Source organism: Aulostomus chinensis, chromosome 14 (assembly GCF_037954235.1).
Source record: "Aulostomus chinensis isolate RoL2024-O1b breed Wild chromosome 14, RoL_Achi_v1.0, whole genome shotgun sequence".
NCBI lineage: Eukaryota > Metazoa > Chordata > Actinopteri > Syngnathiformes > Aulostomidae > Aulostomus > Aulostomus chinensis.
The window spans coordinates 434,378-458,057 of record NC_141333.1 but is presented as its reverse complement, the minus strand read 5'-3'; the positions used below and the strand labels follow the sequence as shown (position 1 = coordinate 458,057).

General features: G+C 50.1%; 2 protein-coding genes across 3 annotated transcripts; one reads left to right on the top strand and one right to left on the bottom strand.

The window, feature by feature from the left end:
- Positions 1–2,080: 2,080 nt before the first annotated feature.
- Positions 2,081–11,738, top strand: zbtb37 (zinc finger and BTB domain containing 37). 2 transcript variants are annotated; one of them, XM_086223771.1, is made up of 5 exons: positions 2,081–2,428; positions 7,601–7,749; positions 7,855–8,534; positions 8,784–8,883; positions 9,674–11,738. In XM_086223771.1, exons 2-5 carry the CDS (start codon positions 7,609–7,611, stop codon positions 10,193–10,195), a joined length of 1,443 nt encoding a protein of 480 aa, XP_086079897.1. In that variant the 5' UTR covers positions 2,081–2,428; positions 7,601–7,608; the 3' UTR covers positions 10,196–11,738. The 2 variants fall into 2 exon arrangements, with proteins under 2 accessions (XP_086079897.1, XP_086079896.1); XM_086223770.1 differs by having other exon boundaries at positions 7,601–8,534.
- Positions 11,739–16,233: 4,495 nt separating this feature from the next.
- Positions 16,234–23,234, bottom strand: serpinc1 (serpin peptidase inhibitor, clade C (antithrombin), member 1). Its single transcript, XM_086223996.1, has 8 exons — positions 23,091–23,234; positions 19,636–19,996; positions 19,162–19,377; positions 18,951–19,088; positions 18,567–18,785; positions 18,211–18,385; positions 17,519–17,583; positions 16,234–17,263 (listed from the first exon to the last, which is right to left on the bottom strand). Exons 2-8 carry the CDS (start codon positions 19,993–19,995, stop codon positions 17,081–17,083), a joined length of 1,356 nt encoding a protein of 451 aa, XP_086080122.1. The 5' UTR covers position 19,996; positions 23,091–23,234; the 3' UTR covers positions 16,234–17,080.
- Between the last annotated feature and the right edge of the window lie 446 nt (positions 23,235–23,680).

Here is a 23,680-nt window from a genome sequence, read left to right as displayed (position 1 = left end):
GCGTGAGAGGGTTCTGGTTCAGCTGAGGGTTTGGAGGTGAGCTGAGGTCCTTGACTGGTCTGGTGAGTGTTTGCTGCCCCCTGCTGCTCTTGCTCAGAACATGTCACCACGAGCAGATTGACTCAAACCAAACCAGCACCTCCCTCAGGAGGGGGCAGGAACTGTAGCTGTTGTTTCTATGCTTCTTGAAACCCACCCACCCATTTTCTACCACTTATCCTGCAAAATGTGTGTGTGTGTCCTTCACCTGACAAATGAAAAATAACAGGGAACAGGAGCAGCAGTTGTATCACTTTCTCCTTTCTGGGCAACTCCAGGGACCCCTCTGGGAGCAGGGACACCTCCAGAGTTGCTTGTTATGTCATCTGTGGCCCCCCAGGACGTCCTCAGGAGCCTCCCAGTGCATGTCAGGACATTCACCCCTCAAAACAAACAAACACCTACCAGCATCCGTCCATCCATTCTCTACACAGCTTATCTGGAGGGTTGTTGGGGGGTGGGGGGTGGATCCAGGGTTCACCCTGGACGGGTCACCAGTCCGTCTCAGGGCCATCAGGAGCAATTAGGGTTCAGTATCTTGCTCAAGGACACTTGGACATGGTCACCGGGGGACGTGGGGTCGCTGGCCTCTACCTCAGAGCACAAGTGTTTCTCTCTGGCTGTTTATCTTGCAGTGTCTTCCAAGGAGCTGCTGGACGAAGATCAGCGGGAAAATGTTCTGAATATCAAAGACGTGTGATGTCCCGTCAGCACCATCAGTCCAAGTTCTCTGACTGCGGCGGGCGAAGGCACATCAGCAGGAGGCGAGACGGTCGCAGGACTGCAGACGGCCTGAGGTGTTGTGTCAGTGTGCACTTATTGAGTCCATCGTGGATAAGCAGTCAGTGACGTGGTGTTGGTCAAAACGGGACCCGGGCACTGTCGGCACCGCTGTCAGCACCATCTGGTCTCAAGGTGTTTACTGGACTCCCAACCTGTCAGGGACCTGCAGCCCCCGATGGCAGCGTCACAGTGGAGAGGAAGATGAGAAAACTGGACCTGGAAAAGTTCCATTATAGTGTCTCCCGTGTTCATGAGTGCACCAGTTACTGATCCAGTTTAGTGGAACCGTACTTGAGTTTAGGAGAACCGCAGAGGTGTATGACAACACATCTGTAGAGTCTCACTGCAGGACACTGATGCAACATATTCACACATGCACTTCTGCTTGGACTGACAGCCAAACCAGCTGATCAGCCACTCGTCGTCGCCCTGCTCGGTAGCCGGATCAACGTTCTGTTAGTTTCAGTCAGAACAGGAAGTGAACAAAGGGACACCAGCACAACGAGGCGCCGAGTCGTCTTTGGAATCTGGCAGAAACTTGAAACCAGCAACGCGACTTCACTCAAATGACAGAATATGAGAAGCTGTTTTATATTTGGGAGAAGACATGACCCTCCCGTCCTCCACCCCTCTGCTCCGTCCCAGGTTGTGTGTGCATTCATAGAAGGACTTGATGGTCCGACACCTCCTCAACCACCACCTGTCATGAGAGAACTTCGTTGTGATTTGGAACAACACAAATAAAAGCGACTTGACTAAAACTACATGACATCAGAATTGTTGTTTTTTTAATGGTTTTAAGAGAAGAGATGTTTGACTTACATCTTCAGACTGGGTCACCTTCAGTCCTGGACCAGTACAGAACCAGAAGCAGCCTCATCTGATGTCCAGACTCAAAATGGATCCAAGTCACGAGTCACAGACAATAGAAGAGACACTTCCTTAGATGGGTCAGAACTTTTACACGTGTCAAAACCTCCAGAGCAACGTTCCAAGTGACACCTGAGGGAGGGAGGTTATTTTGGAAGATGACTTCAGGTGAACTTCAAGTTGACTTGGTTTATTGTAATGTTTGAGTTGTTTTACGAGTTAATTGGGAAATGGATCAGCGGTTCCGATTCCGATAGGATGGAGACGCACAACTTTATTCAGCCCAAGTCCAAGAGCCAGGATGACCCCGCTCCTCCCAGATGCATGCCGGGAAAGAAAGTCTTTCAGACGTCCGTGATGCCAAATCGCCTCAGCCTCAGGAACTTCACTTCCCAGCGAGCCCCACGCTTTTTTTCCTTCCCTCCTTCCTTCCTTCCTGCAGCTTCGGCCCGTCTGGCGTGAAAAAGGAAGATGAGAGCGCTGAACCGACGCTACACCGAGTAACGTCCCGCGGAATGGCGGCAGAGCGATTGCTGGCAGACCGGAGGCCGAGCCTCGCGTCTCCTCTGCGGCCTTGAAGCAGACACGAGCGCCGCCGGAGCTCCGGAGGCTGGAGGAGAGGCGGGTGGAGCTGCAGCCTGCCGGGCCGAGCCGAGCCGGGCCGAGCCGAGCTGCTGGTCTGAAGCCTCGTCAGCACTGCACCCCGAATCACTTGATAGCTACTGTCCCCCTTCAGGTGAGGCCGAAACCGACTTTACACTGGAGCTTCACTTGGTCCCTCGAGAGCAGAGACTGACCTGGCTTGGTTCTGATCTGGACATGGTCGGGTTCCAACCTGTCAGAGCTTTTCTGGCGCTGGGTCCAGCTGCACATGATGCTTTGATTCAGGATAGTTAAATTTTCATGAAACGTGCTGGTTTCACCAGGTTGGACCGGGTAAACAGTGTGTGGCGTCAAAGTCAGATCAGGTGACCGATGACGTAATTAAGTTCTGATCTGTGACAGTTCACCTGAACGAACACCAGTAACCTGCTAGCGTGAACACCAGTAACCTGCTAGCGTGAACACCTGTAACCTGCTAGCGTGAACACCAGTAACCTGCTAGCGTGAACACCTGTAACCTGCTAGCGTGAACACCACTAACCTGCTAGCGTGAACACCTGTAACCTGCTAGCGTGAACACCTGTAACCTGCTAGCGTGAACACCTGTACCCTGCTAGCGTGAACACCAGTAACCTGCTAGCGTGAACACCTGTAACCTGCTAGCGTGAACACCAGTAACCTGCTAGCGTGAACACCAGTAACCTGCTAGCGTGAACACCAGTAACCTGCTAGCGTGAACACCTGTAACCTGCTAGCGTGAACACCAGTAAGCTGCTAGCGTGAACACCTGTAACCTGCTAGCGTGAACACCTGTAACCTGCTAGCGTGAACACCTGTAACCTGCTAGCGTGAACACCTGTAACCTGCTAGCGTGAACACCAGTAACCTGCTAGCGTGAACACCTGTAACCTGCTAGCGTGAACACCAGTAACCTGCTAGCGTGAACACCTGTAACCTGCTAGCGTGAACACCTGTAACCTGCTAGCGTGAACACCTGTACCCTGCTAGCGTGAACACCAGTAACCTGCTAGCGTGAACACCTGTAACCTGCTAGCGTGAACACCTGTAACCTGCTAGCGTGAACACCAGTAACCTGCTAGCGTGAACACCAGTAACCTGCTAGCGTGAACACCAGTAACCTGCTAGCGTGAACACCAGTAACCTGCTAGCGTGAACACCAGTAACCTGCTAGCGTGAACACCAGTAACCTGCTAGCGTGAACACCTGTAACCTGCTAGCGTGAACACCAGTAACCTGCTAGCGTGAACACCTGTAACCTGCTAACGTGAACACCAGTAACCTGCTAGCGTGAACACCTGTACCCTGCTAGCGTGAACACCAGTAACCTGCTAGCGTGAACACCAGTAACCTGCTAGCGTGAACACCTGTAACCTGCTAGCGTGAACACCAGTAACCTGCTAGCGTGAACACCTGTAACCTGCTAGCGTGAACACCAGTAACCTGCTTGCGTGGACACCAGTAACCTGCTTGCGTGGACACCTGTAACCTGCTAGCGTGGACACCAGTAAGCTGCTAGCGTGAACACCAGTAACCTGCCAGCGTGAACACCTGTAACCTGCTAGCGTGAACACCAGTAACCTGCTTGCGTGGACACCAGTAACCTGCTTGCGTGGACACCTGTAACCTGCTAGCGTGGACACCAGTAAGCTGCTAGCGTGAACACCAGTAAGCTGCTAGCGTGAACACCAGTAACCTGCTAGCGTGAACACCTGTAAGCTGCTAGCGTGAACACCTGTAACCTGCTAGCGTGAACACCTGTAACCTGCTAGCGTGAACACCTGTAACCTGCTAGCGTGAACACCAGTAACCTGCTAGCGTGAACACCAGTAACCTGCTAGCGTGGACACCTGTAACCTGCTAGCGTGGACACCAGTAAGCTGCTAGCGTGGACACCAGTAAGCTGCTAGCGTGAACACCTGTACCCTGCTAGCGTGAACACCTGTAACCTGCTAGCGTGAACACCAGTAACCTGCTAGCGTGAACACCAGTAACCTGCTAGCGTGAACTCCAGTAACCTGCTAGCGTGAACACCAGTAACCTGCTAGCGTGAACACCTGTAACCTGCTAGCGTGAACACCTGTAACCTGCTAGCGTGAACACCTGTAACCTGCTAGCGTGAACACCAGTAACCTGCTAGCGTGAACACCAGTAAGCTGCTAGCGTGAACACCTGTACCCTGCTAGCGTGAACACCTGTAACCTGCTAGCGTGAACACCAGTAACCTGCTAGCGTGAACACCTGTAACCTGCTAGCGTGAACACCAGTAACCTGCTAGCGTGAACTCCAGTAACCTGCTAGCGTGAACACCAGTAACCTGCTAGCGTGAACACCTGTAACCTGCTAGCGTGAACACCTGTAACCTGCTAGCGTGAACACCTGTAACCTGCTAGCGTGAACACCTGTAACCTGCTAGCGTGAACACCAGTAACCTGCTAGCGTGAACACCTGTAACCTGCTAGCGTGAACTCCAGTAACCTGCTAGCGTGAACACCTGTAACCTGCTAGCGTGAACACCAGTAACCTGCTAGCGTGAACACCTGTAACCTGCTAGCGTGAACACCTGTAACCTGCTAGCGTGAACACCAGTAACCTGCTAGCGTGAACACCTGTAACCTGCTAGCGTGAACACCTGTAACCTGCTAGCGTGAACACCTGTAACCTGCTAGCGTGAACACCTGTAACCTGCTAGCGTGAACACCTGTAACCTGCTAGCGTGAACACCTGTAACCTGCTAGCGTGAACACCTGTAACCTGCTAGCGTGAACACCTTTAACCTGGAGATTTAGAATGTATGACAACGCGATCATGGGATGTTTTAAGACATTTGTTCTACATAGCTAAACATCAACCACAGCAGAGTCTTAGTCCTGGAGTCATTCAACAACTACATCAATACAAATAAATTGATATCAAGTGTTTGCACCAAAAACCTGAACTACGTCCTGGTGCCTACTGGGTCCCGCACCAGCCTGGCGCTGCTGGTCACATTCAACACCAGTAGTCAACTATAATAATTAAGTGTTGACTCTACAGAAACTCAGCAATCAGACCACAGATCTGAACTGGTGACTTTAAGGTCAAAGGACAAACGCGTCGTGTCCTGAGAATCCTGCCTGCACAGGTGAGAGGCAGCACAGCAGCATCAGTGCTCACCTGCTCCAGCTCAGCTGCTCTAACGCTGCAGCCGATGGCGTGCTTGCTGTCTGTGTTTGGTGGCGCTGCGGCTCATCTATCGTGGGTGACTCGGTGGATCCTTGTGATCATTACCAGACGGCTCACATTCCCCTCCGGTACTTTTCTGACTGAAAATTGACATTTTTCGGAGTTTTCCTCCCTGTCATTCAGTGGGTAAAATAAGTATTGAGCACGTCCCCATTTTTTTCTGAAAACATTTTTCAAAGGTGCTACTGACAACAACCCATGCAACCCACACATGCAGAGAAATCACACCTTAGATGTCCATAAGTTGAGTTGTGTGTAATGAAATGAACGAGACAGGGAAGAATTGTTGACCAGGTGAAGAAAGGGAGGAGCAAAAGGGCCCAGACAGCAGCTGAAACCTGTCAGTCATTAGAAAGCAGCCCCGCCCTCACGTCAATGTCAGCTGGTTCAGCTCCGACTGACGGCCTATGAACAGTGACTCATCGCCAAGGTGTCACACAGGAAACGCCTCATGACGGGAGGAAGCACAGAGCTCAAGACCTTCACAACTTTACTGTTGCAACATGTACTGATGATCCAGAAGGATTCCTGAACCCCTGAATGTTCCAGTGAGCCGCACCATGGAAACGACACCATTTCACCATAAACCGACCGCGACCAGCAGCTCCTCACCAGATCCTCACCAGATCCCTGACAGAGGAGTTAAGCATCCTCAGAGGAGCTGTCCAGGAGCCAAGGACCGCGGTGGAGAGCTTCAGAAAGACCTGGAACGAGCAGGTCCAGTCGTTCCAAAGAAACAAGAAGTCACGCACTCGACAGCCTGGATGAGTGCTCGCCACCCAAGACGCCATCGCTGAGGAACCAACATGTTGAAGCTCTCTGAAAGTTTCCTGCACAACACTTAGACAAGAAATACTGGGAGAGTCTAGAGACCGTAAATAGAGGCCAGAACACACAGGTTAGGAGGTCAAAGGGCACTGCACATCACCCCAGAAACACCACTAACAGGGGGGTGTGGCGGTGGGAGCTCCTGGTGGGGGGCTGTTCTACAGCATACGGCACTGGCAAACTGGATTTAACTGAAGGACGGATGCATGAGAGACGCACCGAGACGTTCTTGATCCAATGTGCTGCCGTCTACCAGGAGGGTGGAGGTTTCACCAAGACGATGATCCCAAACACAGCCAGGAGACTCTCACTTGGCTTCTGAGAAATAAAAAAAGAAGCTGCTAGACCGACCCACCAGTCAGCTGACTTGATCCAGCAGAAAATCTATGGAAAGAACTAAAGATCAGAGTTCCTAGAAGAGGCCCACGGAACCTTGAAGACTGGGAGACTGTCAGTGTGGAAGAACCAAAATCCCACCTGAGCAATGCAGGCAGTGGGTTTCTCCTGAGAGGAGGCGTCTGGGAGCTCCGATTACCAACAAAGGCTTTTGTACAAAGGGTGACGTGAACTGCAGTGTGTTGAGTGCTTCGTCCCTGCGTCGCTCCTCTTCACTACACTAACGGACATCTGAGGTTTGACTTCTTTGCACGTGTGGGTTGCAGGGGTTACCAACATCTGGCCAAAATTTCATTTCAGTAGCACCTTTAGAAAAATCATGACATTGAATACTTAATTTACCTGCTGTATCTCATCATGTGTGACGAGGTTGTAGTGTGATAGTAGCGCGTGACAGTCAGGCGTGTTTGAGGCGGAGCCTCCAGGTGTTGAATAAGAAAACGGACCTGACCTGCTGTGCTCAAGTGAATACAAAGTTATGTCGTTTTTGTACGTGTAGGACGGCCCCTCATTGGTGCAGTCAGTGCTCACTCAACACCAACCGTCATCCCACTGATGAACCTTCAAATAAAGTTTGGTCAGCCTCAACTGTTTGGCCACACCTACTGGGAGTGATGTCACTACATGTGGTTTTTTTTTTTTACGTCAGCGGTTAAGTTCTGTTGGAACATTAGACATCTTCAGAAGTGGACGTGGTCTGACCCCAGTCCTGGTCCAACCGTAGCCCCGGTCTGGTCCTGATCGTGACCCTCATCTGACCCTGTCCCTAATCTGATCCTGGTCCTGGTCTGACTGTTGTCCATCCAACCCTGATCCTGTTGTTATTGTGTTGCCACAGGCTGCGTCATGGAGCGCTCCGGCAGCATCCAGCTGGACATTCCAGACTTCAGTAACTCTGTTCTATCGCACCTCAACCAGCTCCGTGTTCAAGGCCGCCTATGTGACATTGTGGTCAATGTGCAAGGCCAGAGCTTCCGTGCCCACAAGGTAGTCCTCGCTGCCAGCTCGCCATACTTCCGGGACCACATGTCACTGAGCCAGATGAGCACTGTTTCGTTGACAGTTATCCGCAACCCGTCTGTGTTTGAGCAGCTGCTGTCCTTCTGCTACACGGGCCGCCTCTGTCTGCAGCTTGCTGACATCATCAGCTACTTGACGGCCGCCAGCTTCTTACAGATGCAGCACATCATCGACCGCTGCACGCAGATCCTGGAGGGCATCCACCTGAAGATCAGCCTGGCTGACCTGGACGATGAGCCCACAGAAGAGGAGGCTGCGCGGGGCTCTCGGAGCACTCGGACCCTTGAGGCCGTGGTGAGAGGAGGTGGCCATCATGCCAGCTTGCGGCTTCTTGGCGCGCGGGGAGGCTTGGAGGTGTGCGAGGCTGTCAGCCCCGCTGAGGAGCCGCTCAGCCCCACACCGACTGTAGAACACAGCGGGCTTGAGGGACCTGTGGTCCCCACCAGCAGAACAGGTAAAGAACCAATCCTCCGCATCAATCGGGCTGGGCAGTGGTACGTGGAGACGAGCAGTGAGGCGGAGCGGACTGGCAGCGCAGAAGAGGGTGGCAGTGTGGATGGAGTCAGGATCAAGACGGAGAGGATGGAGCAGTGGATTGGAGCAGGACAGCACCAGGAGGAGGGCGGCCCAACTGAGGAGGGAACCACTGTCATGATTGACACGTCAGGACGCAGCACACTGGTGACGGGGCCTGTGGGAGCGGTAGGTGTTCGCAGTGTCCAGCCGTCCAGCAGCTTCAGTGAGACAGACAGGTAAGATACGGGGAGCCACGTCCCTTTGTGACATCATAATTGACATGTAGACACTTGAAGGTGGGGTGTACAAGCCTGTGGGTCCGACATACTTTTTGGAGGGTTGGGTCTTTGTGACCCTGTGACTAAGGCCACATTTGGGGTCAGAAGTCAGGCAGTCGTGGCAGGCGGTTTATGGGATGCATATAAATGAATGAAAATCAGTGAGGTCCCCATGATAACAGTAACATCTCCTTGTCTGTGTTCCAGGTTCAGTCCAACTGGCAGCGTGGTGGTCCTGGCCGAACGCCAGCGTGCCAAGAGCGAATCTCCCAGTAGGGTGGATGAGCTGCGACAGCCGAGCTCCCAGGTACAACATACTTTGACCACATGCCAAAAACACGGGTGGATTGTGAACAGCTGGCCTTGGTCCATGAGTTGCTCAAATCCTGATGAAGAGTCGATTGACTACCTGAACAAACACGTTGGTAAATTCTGGAGCGTTGAAATGGCTCCATGCGTAGTGCTATGCTAATGGATGGCGACTGACGGTTGTTGTTCCTTCAGCAGTACAAATTACATGAGAAGAACATGGTCAAAAGTAAAATGTGTGTAACTTGATACTTGTGAATATACTGGACTCTGAATCAGAACCACTAAAATTACTTTCCACAACTAATTTACAGAACCCCCAACCCACATCAGAGAACAGTAGAACCCCCAACCCTCTTCAGAGACCCCAAGAACCTCCAGCCCATCTCAGAGTTGTCTATAACCCCCAACCCTCCTCACAGACCTCTAGAACACACATCTCTCCTGAGAGACTCCTAGAACCCCCCAGCCCTGCTCAGTCAACACTAAAAAACTCAACCCCCTCAGAAATCCCTTGAACACCTAGCCCTCCTCAAAGACTACTCGGACACTCAACCCACCTCAGAGAGTACCACACCACTCTTGTCACTCACCTCTCGACAGCATCTAGAATCACCCAAGACTCAGTGGTTTCTAGAACCCCTCCCAAAGTACCAACAGGACCTCTAAAACCTCCTACAAGACTCCATCCAGAGTCTCTCGGTATCTCAGCTGATGAGACTGGTTGCAGCTTTGTTGGTGACAAGAACATGTTTCTCTGCTGTTCTTACATTTTTTCTGGTTGTCAGGGGGAGGAGCATGCGGCATTTGACATGGGTGGCTACGAGGACTACCTGAGGGAGCAGGTTGGGGACCGCTGGTTCCGCTACAACCCTCGGCTTACTTGCATCTACTGCTGCAAGTCCTTCAACCAGAAAGGCAGCCTGGACCGCCACATGCGTCTGCACATGGGCATCACGCCATTTGTCTGCCGCATCTGTGGGAAGAAGTATACACGTAAAGACCAGCTGGAGTACCACATCCGCAAGCACACGGGTAACAAGCCCTTCCACTGCCATGTCTGCGGCAAGAGTTTCCCCTTCCAGGCCATCCTCAACCAGCATTTCCGTAAGAACCACCCCGGCTGTGCACCGCAGGAAGCGCACAGCGCCTCGCCAGAGACCACAACTGCCTCCATCACCTCCAGGGGTGGCCCGAGTGATGAGGCGTCCCCAAGCCAGGAAGAACCTGAGGGCGGGGGTGGCGGTAATAGTGGAGGCCAGTACGGTGAGGCGCCCCAGGCCTCTGTCTCCACTACAGGCCCTGACTGAGCCCAAGGGGGTTGATGGTGGAGGGCAGGTTGGTTCCTGTTGCAGAGGAAGCCAACAGGAGGCTGAAGGCCTCCAACTGAACTGAGATTTTTCTGCTTTAAAACGCATCTACCTTCACTAATGAACCAAACAGATTAAGCTAAACGAAGAAACTCCACACACTCCAACAACCTCATAACCACACAACGCCTCCGCTGACTTTAAGTTACAGAGTTCTACTTTTATATTTGCAGGTTCACAGCGCGGCTTCACAACCATCGTTTCTCGTGGGACTTTGCCAAACTACTCAGTGCCAGTTAAAGTTTGCCTTGAGACAATCGGAGCAGTGGGCTGGTAACTGTCCTGCATGCTCCTCACGCCACACTGGCGCTAAAAAATGTAGTTGCACAAAAACATTCAAATGTGAAAAATACGACTGTTAAAGTTCCAGTGTGGTCGGAGTTACTGAACGTTTAGGAAATGAAATCAACATGAAGATGCAGTGGGGGTTGGTGACCAGGGCAACTCCTACTGGCAGAGGCTGATGCAGATAATGGCGAATAAATACCCAGTTTATCGGTTGAGGTTCTTAAAAAGAACTCATCATAGGAAGTGAAGTCAATCAAACAGTAACTCAGGTTGCTGCTGCTAAGTCGAGCGAGAACCGCCACCACTGGCAACTGACCTGACAGTTGTAACAGTGCAGTCGCAGCGGTCCCTGCTGGTCAAACATGTCATGACACCAATATTCCTTCTCTATATTCTGTATCATATGTCTGTGAGAGCATCACTGGCAGGTAAATTCATTTGGCATGACAACGAACGCTTAGCTTCCTTCAGAAAAACATTCAAAGAACGTCTTGTGCACAATTTTTGACATCAGTGACATCGAGCGATGTTCCAACTGTAAATCATTACAATCAGCGTTAAAATACACACCAACGGGTTCACGGACAGAGCTTCAGGATGTCTGAAGTCATCATTTGAAACACAGTTGTGTTCCGTTTCTGGAGACGATGTCAGCAAACGCTGGACTCAGCCCTCGCATTAATATCCCAGAATGCAAAGTTGTAGTCAGGGAACCACAATGCAACTATGGCCAATCTCGACTGAAGCACTACAGAAACAGCATTTTTAACAGGAACAAACTGAAAGCTTAAACTGTGTTGGATATCAACTCGTCTATGTGGCTAGTCATCCATACACAAATGTCAATATCGCTACATTTGCTAACGTGTCAGTTAGACCATAGCTTTGAAAACGATGTTCTCTGTCAGCGTAACTTCCCAGAGAACAGAAGAATTTTACCTTTGCTTCTATGGATGCACAGAGGAATGAGTTCCATTTCCTTGGTGATGAACATTTTATCTCTTTTAACTGTTTCAGGATGAATTAACTTTTTATTTTTTTTCACTAGCACATAAAAACCAAAATACTTCAGCGCTGTCGGCGCTCTGCCCACTATATTCTTGAACCACTAAAATACTCCTCTTGGTCACCATACTTAGACATGGCACACAAAGTGAGGACATTTGTGTTGGGGAGATCATCTCTTTGTTGTAACGGTGCTTCATGGCAATCAAGCTGACATCGTTGGAAAGCCTGCATGTTTCCCTTTTAAATGGAGCCGCTTTTGTAGGGAACAGGCGTTTGTGCGATGGGCAGCAGAGCTGAGGATGTGGGTTGTGGACGTTAAACATTTGCCTCATCCTCTCTGCCAGTGCCAAACAGCTGATTTTGCCATTAACTTTTGTTTGGTGTTTGGTGGATTGGATGATTGAAGTCTGAAGAAACAAGACATGTTGGCATTTAACAATTTATCCATTTCACAAACAGGAGACGCAGTAGTGGTTGAAGAACCACACACAGCTACACTGGCCCCTCCTCCTCACGCTGGTCGCCAGCCTGGTCACACACCGCTGTGGGACGGCATCTCCTTCTCCAACCAGTGGCTGTGTTGGTCACTTTGACAAGAATCAGTGGCAAAATCAGCTGTTTGGCACTGGCAGAGAGGATGAGGCAAATGTTTAACGTCCACAACCCACATCCTCAGCTCTGCTGCCCATCGCACAAACGCCTGTTCCCGACAAAAGCGGCTCCATTTAAAAGGGAAACATGCAGGCTTTCCAACGATGTCAGCTTGATTGCCATGAAGCACCGTTACAACAAAGAGATGATCTCCCCAACACAAATGTCCTCACTTTGTGTGCTAAGTTTTATATATTTAATGTATTGAAAATTAAAAGAGGAAAAAAATCAAAAATTGCACATAACGTTTTATAAAGTTTGCTCTTATTGGGTGTGTCAATCTCTTATCTGGGAGTTATGATACATTTTCTGAAGACAAGCTCTGTTTCTGGTGAGCCAGTCTGAGGTCCAGGACCAGTCTGGGTTGCTGGTAAAACCAGAAGCAAAACTTGTGAGAGAACTGTTAAATCCCCCATTATTGATTGGAAGCTGAGATGTAGCTGTGAGGCTAGTGCTCAAAAAACAACCGGATCTTAAGGGCCAGACAAGAACCAGAACCAGCACCAGGTCTGTCTTGGGGTAAAGAGGCTATCACTACTGCTCAGCCATCTTCAGTCTCTGAAACTTTCCTGGCGGTTGACGCCCGTAGCTGGAGCGGAGGAGCTGTGGTCACAAGCTCAAGGCGCACACGAGTATTGATGTGTTGAGCAAGTAAACACCTATTTGACAAACTCCGATCACACTGGTTGAAAAATTTGGCGGTAAATCGAGTAGAATTGATGTGCTAGACGAGAACGACGTCTGTCGGCCGGTTGACTGAAGGAACTTGCTGCAGGAAACCTCAGATAAGCTACACAGCTCAGTTACCTCTCATCAAGACGCAATACAGCTGCTGCACTGCACAGCACCGCACCACCGGGGGGCGCTCTGACCCACTCAGAGATCTCCGACAGTCTTCTCAGATATTTTTATATCAAGCATGTTTTTTCCTTGTTGTTTTTTCTTGGACACTTTCTGCTTTGACAATGTGTGAGACAGAGGACAGACGTTTGGTGTTAAGAGGACAAGGGTCACCTGATCTAGAACTTCTGTCACTGCTGAAATGAATTAAATCTGAGTTTGCTTGACTGCACACGACCAGCTGTAGCGGTCTAACCAAAATATTGCTGTCACAAGAGAAGCTACAGATGAAAAAAACATCACATTTAGTCAGACAGAAGAAACAGGAGCGGCCGAGTCGCCTGTCTAGAGATGATTGGTGTTGTCCATCTCACATTAGCCATTTTTGATAACCCTCAAATTCAGTATGGCCTCCCAGCTAACAAGCTAAAATAAACTGGATTAGCTCAAAGCTAGTGTTGTCCTGCAGGAGCAAATGTTAAATATGTAAGCTAGCAGGCTCGTGTTACTTTATTTTTACTAGCTGGCATAATTTCTTTCGTTGTACAGACAAAACTTAATTTACTTTCTAACTAAACAATTTCTGCTCAGTTCCTGTACAGAAAACGTGTTCCAATTGTTCAATATATTCACATCCCCTCATGCAGACCTCCTTTTCTCAAAGAGTTTATGTTTGTGCGTTGGTCAGCGAACAGCTAATTAACCTGACGAATGCTAAACAGGCTAGGCTAGTTAACGCCTTCCTTATGACTAGAGATGGCACATCCCCGCCCCATCTAATCTACCATGTAATATCAGCATCTACTTTTGCAGGCCAACACAGAAGATTGACATTAGCTTAGAAGCTAGCTGGTGGATAGCATAGGTGTGTAGCAACACTAAAAGGTAAATTATTCCCATGATCTGTTGTACTAGCTCTCTGCTCAATAGCCGACAGTCAGCTTTTAAGATGTCAACACCTGACCATCAAAGGTAAGCTGCTCGTGTGCAGACGAGGGGACTCTTGGGTAACAGCAGACATTTCTGATCGGGTAGTGACAGGACAAGGAGCCAGACCCTGTCAGCCCACATGGATGTAGTAGCCAGGCCTCAAAGATGGACTCCTCCAGAGGTCAAAGTTCACCTGTTGGAGGGTCCGGCCAGTTGGACCACCTGGCAACCAAAGGAAAGACGACATGGCCACATTGGCCCTCCAAACAATTTCAGCACTTATTAGACACGTGGAGTTTTTTTTTAGAGAGACACTGAAACAGACATTGAATATCAGACATGTTTAAACTACCAAGATGGTTTAATCGCACGCAAGCAGGTAGCACACGGAACAGCTGTTACTGTTTTCTACGGAGCTGTGAATCAGATTCTCAGTGGACGGTCCATTTTTATGCAAGTGAAGCTAGCGGTTGAGTCTTCTGGATGGCTGGACTTGTCCTGCCGCCGTGCTCGCTCTTCAGGCTAAACCAGGAACTATCAGGTATACAGACTCTTTATTCAGTCAATCAGACGTTAGCTTCCTGTACGTTGCAGGATGCTAACGGTGAAACCTCAGTGGGAGCTGCAGACATAAACCTGTAAATAAAACCTGCAGCAGAACAAAATATTAGTAATAACCACAGCACCTCCTTCACTCGCCACAGAATACTGCCTTCTGATTGGCCTGGACGTCACACGCGCTGGTGCTGAAGTTTGCCCCGGCCACTTTGCTCTTCGGCTTCATCACACCTCATTGTGCTACTAACGTGTCATAGCAACCTGTTCATCATACTGAAGGTTTTTCTCTCACAAGAAGTTAACGCTTAAATTTGTAGCTGAGCAAGCTAGGACGGCTTTCACATGCCAACCAGGAGGGGGCAGTGCTACACCACAGGGTTCGCGTCCGCATGTATGGTGAAATACAAGAAAATAGCTTCCAGAGAACCTGGGGCTTATCGGCTAGCAGCACCCATGTAGATGCCCTGAACCAGTGTGGACAGCAGTGAAACTCTGCAGGTCAATTAAATGCTGCAACTAGCGTTTAGTCCCAGTTCCGTTCCAACAAGCACGCAGCTACAAGATTTAGGTTGCACCACTTCTTAAATCGAAGGGAAAATCTTCGACAGCTGGTCGTTCCGTAGTGTAACCCCAGGTTCTCTGGTCCAGCCCGGAGTCGACGGACCGCCACCAGCTTGTTCAGCAGTTTACAAATGATTCATTGAACTTGTTGGCATGCATTGAGAAAACTGGGAGGAACTTTCCCTCAGCTCGCATTCCGTCAGAGTCACCGACACAGAGGGATCACCGTTCCGGAGTCGCCAGAACTTCAACGGTGGCTGTCATTTGGAAAACGGCTCAAGATTTCTACTTCAGTATAAAAAGAATAAAATATCCATTAATTGATGAAAGACTCTCTGAAGACACCAGAAACCAGGTTACTACAAATAAAGTTGTTACATATGTTGTTGGAACAGTTGAGTGACAGCCCTTTTTTGACGGCTCCGCCCCTCAATCGTCTCTAAACTGTGAAAACAGTGCAACCTCATCATCCTTGTCTTCATGGCGTCGATGGAGGTGCCGCTTCCTCTTCTCTGATTTTCGACCGTGAATCGTGTCTATAAATATCCGCCACCACAGAGTCCTCGTCACCAGAATATTAACTGTTGATTCCTCAAAGTGTATCCTAATATATATCAATAAAGTTTAGTAAATTAACTTTTAATACTGTACATTTTATAATGGAGGTACTGAACCTGAGAGGTTTCGAAGTGAACACCTTTATGTTGCATGTGTCTGTTGCTAACGTGAAGGGGGCGGGGCCAAAGGTGGATGAGATCAGTACAATGTGAAGCTTCATTCACCATGACCACTAGATCACCGGCGGGTCGCCCCCGGGCGGCGGGTCGCCCCCGGGCGGGTCGCGTCTCCACAGAGCAAATAAAGCACTTTAAGTGTGACGGCCTGGAGTCTTGCCTCTTCATTTACCACCCAGAGACCCTCGGGTCACGGGGGGTCTTCCACTGGCCCCCGAAGTATCACTGAGTTGTTCAGGGACGCTTTTCACTTTTGCAGGAACTTCCATCATGGAGAAGAATCATAATTGACAAAGACACAGCACAATTGGCTGAAAAAAGTTACAAATTATTTCCAGCCACAATTTCTACTGCAACCCAAAAAATGTATTTCACCTTCCAAGATTCACAAACAGGAGTCTTCGGCTCATGAGGACCTCCTTCATGACTTCTTGGTGATTCCAGATAGTGTAAATCTGCAGTCCACGTATGTTTAGCCGTAAGCTAATGGAGACTGATGCTAATAGCAGCTAGACTGTCCAGAAACGTCTGTTCTCTAACTCTCCAGGTCGTCTGGTGAGATCCAGGTGTCCTCGATCCAGACGGAGGATCAGGGATCCACTAACAGTAAAACATTAAAACTAGAACACTTGTGGTTTAGAGCAAGCCGCCGTTAGCTGTCAGTCTCCGTTAGCTCCAAGCTAAGCTAAGCTCACCTGACTGACACAGACGCAATGCAGGTGATAAAAGACATCATTTTTAGAAAAAAGGAAGAACCTCTTACTTGACGTATGACTTTAATCTGAGAGCATCACGTGTTGTAACTTTGCCCGAAAAAACTGACAACAGAAAATGTCCGAAGGAGCTAACGAGTCAGTTTGAAACGCTGGTGAACCCATGAATCCAGACGTTGGTGAATAAATGAAGTCGAACCAACTCTGATTTATTCATGGTAGACAGCTTTGATGCAACATGCTGATGACATCATCATCGTGTGTTCAGACCTACGCGGAGGATCTTTGTAACGAGTTCGGACCAGAGGCGGCGCCTCGTTTCACGGTGAACCTGCCAACATTCAGCCTGTCACAAGCTTTGCTTCGCTGTCATCTTCATGGCGCACTGACCACCCTGCCGTGATGTCAGGGTCATGACATCATCAACAGAGATTTGATGGTTTTAATGGTAAAAAATGGATCAAATGATGCTGAAACAATGACATCAGGGTTGAGATTTGTTGAAGTGGGAATTCATGATTTGTCGTGTCAAGTTGAGCTGATCAAAGGTCAGGGTCACAGGGATCCGCCACTCGGCCGGTGAACAGCAGCGTGTTGATGGTCGACTCTCTGATGAGCAGCAGAAACGGACGGTCCGCCAGAAAAACCTCCCGATTGAAGTCAATGGAGCGTCCGATGGCCACGACGGAGGTGACGGCGGCCGCCTCGCTGCCCTCCTCATTCACCTGAGTAGAGAGGAGCCATCAGGAATTCAGTCCGTCAAGTCTGACAGCACGAGGAAACACCGGAAACGTTAGCACTGAATTGCTCCCAGGACGACATGCGGGAATGCCACCGCGTCAGCTTCAGACCTGATCCAGAGGCAACACCACCAACATCTGGCGGGGAGCTCCTCCAGTCAATCACTTCAGACAGCGGTGTCACATGACATCAGGATTAAAGCTCTCAGAGAGCAGTGATGTCAGCAGCGATTCACTGACCTCCAGGAAAGCTTTGTGGTAGGCATCCGAGATGAAGAGACTTCCAGTGCCATCCTCCAGCATCCCTGCAACACACACACACACACACACACACACACACACACACACACACACACACACACAATCATGACTGGTGAGTTTTCTGATTCCATGACACTGAGTCATGCCCTAATGGGCCAACGCTGCTGCCGCATCCAGGTAAACACGTATGTCACGTTGGTGGGTGGAGCTTGCTAAATGACTGGGTTCAGTGACATCATGATGATTTGATTATGATTATTTGATTTTTGGTATCTGTACTTTACTATATAATAATATGAGACTTTTAAATCTATCGTTAAGTATTTATTGATATATAATTTTTATAATACAATTATATTAATATTGTATTTTCATAGCCCCCCAGTGGTTCACCGATCGACAGAAGACTCAACACCTTGGGTCAAATTCCAGCACCTGGGAAGCATTTCCAAGGTTCTCCAGCACCTTGGGATGTTCCACCAGGTCTGCGTGTTCTCACCTGTTTTTTTTGAGGAAATTTTCTGCTGGTTCTCAAATTGAAACATGAATATGCCAAGTCACAGAACCTTAGAGAACATCACTGATCCTGCCGATCAACATCTATAAAACGGACCCTACAGAGAAGGCAGGTGTGCTGCCCCGCAGCCCTCCCTGGTGCCCCGCCCCCTCACCTGGCAGGCTGGCTGCCTCTGGGCTGAACAGGTCTGTCAGTCCCATGTTCTCCAGCTTCTCCTTCAGACTGAAACTGTCCTCCACTTGGAACCGAGGGATGTGGACAGAGACGGTGGTCTCCTTCATCTGGGCCAACCAGCCAGTCAGTTTCTTCAGGTCCAGACTGTCCTCCACCTGAGCAAAACACACTTGATTACATGATCACACACACACACACACACACACACACACACACACACACACACACACACACACACACACACACAGAACAAAGGTGCTACACAGACTGGACTGGTCAACCAGAAGCAGCATCATGGACCGTCAGGTCTAGAAACCTGCCAGCCAATCACATTACCTGTGTGACTGTGCTGCCTTTGCTAGGCAAGATGATCACCATGGTGATGTCATCACCACGGTAAGGCATCTCCAGCAGCTGCACCTGGTCGTCGGGGAAGTAATGGTACCTGAACCGAGCCTCCTGGTACATCATGTTGACCGAGCAGGTCCGAGACTCGCTGACGTGGAATTTTGACATGAAGACGTTTTCTTTGTCAAACATGTTCTTCCATTGACCCTGGACAGTGAAACGTACAAGGCGATCAAACTGACTCCGCCCCCTTCATTGGCATCAAAGCCTGATGGCTATTTGTGTCAGGTAGACATAACTGAGGGTGAAAGAACCTTCATGAATGAGAATGTGTTGATTCAATCTACAAAGAGATCGCAAAGTATCAGGTACCTTGAAGTAGATGGTGTTGACCAGAACCAGGACAGTGTTGGCGTCAAGCACGCCCTCTGGCAGCGTGTCCTGAATTCGGTTCTCGGTCTTGTTGGAGATCCAGTTGTTGATTGTGACCCGGGCCTGCTCTGGGTTCTCCTGCAGCAGAACTGTGGTCATTAGGCAGCATACAGGTCATTTCTACAAGATTAAGAGATGGGACAGACCTGACCTTAAAGTTGAGCGGTAGCAGTTTGGCGCCATACACCGTCTCACTGATGTTCTGGTAGGTCTGGTTGAAGACCAGAGACTTTTCTCCAAACAGCCGGTTGGCAGAGATCAACTCGGTGGTCTCGTCCTTCTTCCTGTACAGGCGGCAGTTGAGTTTGGCGAAGAAGAAGTGGACTTGATCCGAGGTTTTCTCTTTGATGGAGTCAAACTGAAACACCTGCAAACAAACAAACGTTCTGAGGGTCCCAAGAGCAGCAGGTCTAGACCTGAGCATCACTGAAGACAAGTGTGAGCATAGCAACAGTCGTTATGGTCCAATTTATGGATGTGTGTGTGTGTGTGTGTGTGTGTGTGTGTGTGTGTGTGTGTGTGAGGTCATTACGACAGGATCCGGCCTCCAGTCTGTGATGACACCCTCATACATGTAAGTGTTTCCTGTAAAGGCGTGTGTGCTCTTTGACTTGTGAACTTTGACCTTCATCAGCTGCTCCAGCGTCTGGTTGCAGGCACCCAGCTTGGTCATGGCAAAGGCAGTGGAGACACTGATGGGGGACATGAAGATGTTGGACTCGGGGGTTTTGCTGAGCACCAGCTGCTTATAGAACGCCAGGGCGAAGCGGCTGTTGGCTTTGGACAGCTCCCACACTCGTGGGTTGGTGGATGCGGGGGTCGTCTCAAGGTCAGGCTCCATCGTGCCGTCAGGGTCAGGGCTGCGGTAGATGCAGCGTGGTTCCAGGGGAAGGTCTTTTGGTTTGGTGTCACAGATTTCTGGCCGGTAGGCAACAGAAAGGAGTGGCAAGAACGCCAGAACCAATTGCCAATCAGCAGGCCTCATTCTGGAAATGACCAATTACAAGTTAGTTTATGGTCACACATCCTGTGCTGCCATGTTGTTTTTGACTCCTTCTGTAAAAGCTGCCATGAACGAGGACCGGTGAGGAGCGTTAGCGGTGCTAGCACACTAATGTTGCTATGTGAGTGTTAGCATCATTAGCTTCATATCGAACCTGAACTACATACGAATAACACAAGGACCGTTACATCGCAACATCAACAGTCTGTCCACCCGACCGCTGCTGTGGGTCTGTCTCCCCCGTCAGCCCTCAGACACGTTCAACACACTTCACCAATCAGAGATTTGAGCAGCTTCAGTCCTTCACCCGCCAGGTTCAAATGTCCAGAAGACAAAAAGGGTTCTGAGCGTTCCAGGTTGCTGAGGAGCTGCTTCGTCCTGACGTGGAAATGCAGTTGAACATTTATTTGTATTTCCTTTAAACTCTTTCATTGGACCATTGCTTCATCACCTTGTACTTGTACTACTGGACTACACACTGTCTGATGATGTCAACCAGATTTAAGGAAGTGATCCCACTGGTGTTAAATTCACTGTCATGTCCTGTTTTAACAGACGAGCCTGCTGCCAACTTTAGCTCCGCCCTCATTGGTCACTGATCAGTAGAGCAGCACAAACACTGAGAACGACTCTGGACTTGATTGCATCATTAATAAAGAAAACTCTGAAACAAAGGAAACCAGCACCGTGGTACAGTTCTGAAACCCAACAGCTGGAACAAACGGCTCAGTGCCTGGAGAGGGCGTGGCGCTGCTCCAGACTGCAAGAGTCAGGTGGGATCTAGCTGGAGAGCCTTAAAACTGTACTCAATGCATCCACGTGGAACCAGTCAGATGACTAAACTGGAGGCCTGACAAAAGAACATAAAAGCATGGAGGACCCATCATTTCCTGTTACTGAATCCTGACAGAACTGAAGTTATTGTTCTGGACACAGAACACTTTAGGAGCACCTTAGGAACACCTTATCTATTGAGACAGGTACCATGGATGGCGTCACCCCGACCCCCAGCATGCCCCTGACCTCCCTCTCTACATTTAAGACTGTTCTTAAAACTTTCCTCCCTGTTAAACTGCTGGTAAAGCAAGGTTCTCACCTCTGCTGTCTCAGATGTGCTTGTTCTTGGAGGATTGTTGGGTGGAGGTTCGTAGAAGGAGGGGGGTTCTACACCTGCTCTGCTAGGAGGGAGGTTCTAGACCTGCTCTGCGAGGAGGGAGGTTCTACACCCGCTCTGCTAGGAGGGAGGTTCTCCACCCGGTCTGCTAGGAGGGAGGTTCTAGACCTGCTCTACCAGTAGGGAGGTTCTCCACCTGCTCTGCTAGGAGGGAGGTTCTCCACCTGCTCTGCTAGGAGGGAGGTTCTCCACCCGGTCTACTAGTAGGGAGGTTCTAGACCTGCTCTACTAGGCGGGAGGTTCTACACCCGCTCTACTAGGAGGGAGGTTCTCCACCCGCTCTGCTAGGAGGGAGGTTCTCCACCCGCTCTGCTAGGAGGGAGGTTCTCCACCCGGTCTACTAGGAGCGAGGTTCTCCACCTGCTCTGCTAGGAGGGAGGTTCTCCACCCGCTCTGCTAGGAGGGAGGTTCTACACCCGCTCTGCTAGGAGGGAGGTTCTCCACCCGGTCTACTAGGAGGGAGGTTCTCCACCTGCTCTGCTAGGAGGGAGGTTCTAAACCTGCTCTGCTAGGAGGGAGGTTTTAGACCTGCTCTGCTAGTAGGGAGGTTCTACATCTGCTCTACTAGGAGGGAGGTTCTACACCTGCTCTGCTAGTAGGGAGGTTCTACACCTGCTCTACTAGGAGGGAGGTTCTACTCCTGCTCTACTAGGAGGGAGGTTCTACACCTGCTCTGCTAGTAGGGAGGTTCTCCACCTGCTCTACTAGGAGGGAGGTTCTCCACCTGCTTTGCTAGGAGGGAGGTTCTACACCTGCTCTACTAGGAGGGCGGTTCTAGACCTGCTCTGCTAGGAGGGAGGTTCTACACCCGCTCTGCTAGGAGGGAGGTTCTCCACCCGGTCTGCTAGGAGGGAGGTTCTCCACCCGGTCTGCTAGGAGGGAGGTTCTAGACCTGCTCTACTAGTAGGGAGGTTCTCCACCTGCTCTGCTAGGAGGGAGGTTCTCCACCCGGTCTACTAGTAGGGAGGTTCTAGACCTGCTCTACTAGGCGGGAGGTTCTACACCCGCTCTACTAGGAGGGAGGTTCTACACCCACTCTGCTAGGAGGGAGGTTCTCCACCCGGTCTACTAGGAGGGAGGTTCTCCACCTGCTCTGCTAGTAGGGAGGTTCTCCACCTGCTCTGCTAGGAGGGAGGTTCTCCACCCGGTCTACTAGGAGGGAGGTTCTCCACCTGCTCTGCTAGGAGGGAGGTTCTACACCCGCTCTGCTAGGAGGGAGGTTCTCCACCCGGTCTACTAGGAGGGAGGTTCTCCACCTGCTCTGCTAGGAGGGAGGTTCTAAACCTGCTCTGCTAGGAGGGAGGTTTTAGACCTGCTCTGCTAGTAGGGAGGTTCTACACCTGCTCTACTAGGAGGGAGGTTCTACACCTGCTCTGCTAGTAGGGAGGTTCTACACCTGCTCTACTAGGAGGGAGGTTCTAAACCTGCTGTACTAGGAGGGAGGTTCTAGACCTGCTGGACAAGGAGGGCGGTTCTAGACCTGCTCTGCTAGTAGGGAGGCTCTCCACCTGCTCTGCTAGGAGGGAGGTTCTCCACCTGCTCTGCTAGGAGGGAGGCAGCAGTGATGGATGGAGGGATTTGGAGACAGGAAGCTGAGCTGAGTTCCAGCTGAAACGTGTTTTCTTGTCTTTCGACTTAACATTTTGCTATTTTTTTACTTGTATGCGTGCAATGTCCAACCTTCAAAAACACCTGTGGCCGTTCATCATTAATCAGTCAAGTCCAACTCAAACACACGCGCATGTCTCATCAGGAGCTCTGGAGCAAGCAGTTGTACCAGAACAATCTATTTTTTAATTCCACTTTCCTGTGAACTCTGAGTTTTCCTGCCTGGCCGACAACGAGCAGCTGATCAACACAAACACCGGGACGTTCAAGCAGCTCAGACGCGTGATGATCTTACCTGAGTAGGGATGTGGACGCCGTCTGACTGAGCAGCGTCCAGGTCAGCGTCCTACAGAGCAACCAAACACCCAGCGACCTTTGAGACAGATCGATGAGCTGCCGCCCCCTGGACGCCGGCGCCACCTCCAGTCCACAATCCCTACCACTCTTCCTCTAGATGAGGGGGTCTTCAGTGGTGGGGTCGGGGACCTCTCAGGGTCAATTGTGAGTCCTCAGCAGAAGGGGGATGTTTGGTTTCTCCTCCATCTGAACTCCTGCGAAGGCTGATCCAACCCTGTTAGAACTTGGTTTCAGTTTTCTTTGTTCCAAATGTTACATTCACCTATTTTATGGTGATTCTCACATCACCTCATGTTTGCTAAAGAAGCCATGTGAGTTTTTGGGACCAAGTTTACCCTAAAAACAAACATTTGAACAATGAACTGATTCACACCTGAACACACCATCTAAAGCTCTTCACAGGGGCGGGGCTCAGAATATCAACCGTAATTCATTAACCATTTGTCCAATCACGAGCATCGATCGCCTGACCCAAGGGGACGTGCACACCGCTCAGCAGGTGGCTGTCGACGACATTCTGGTGTTACA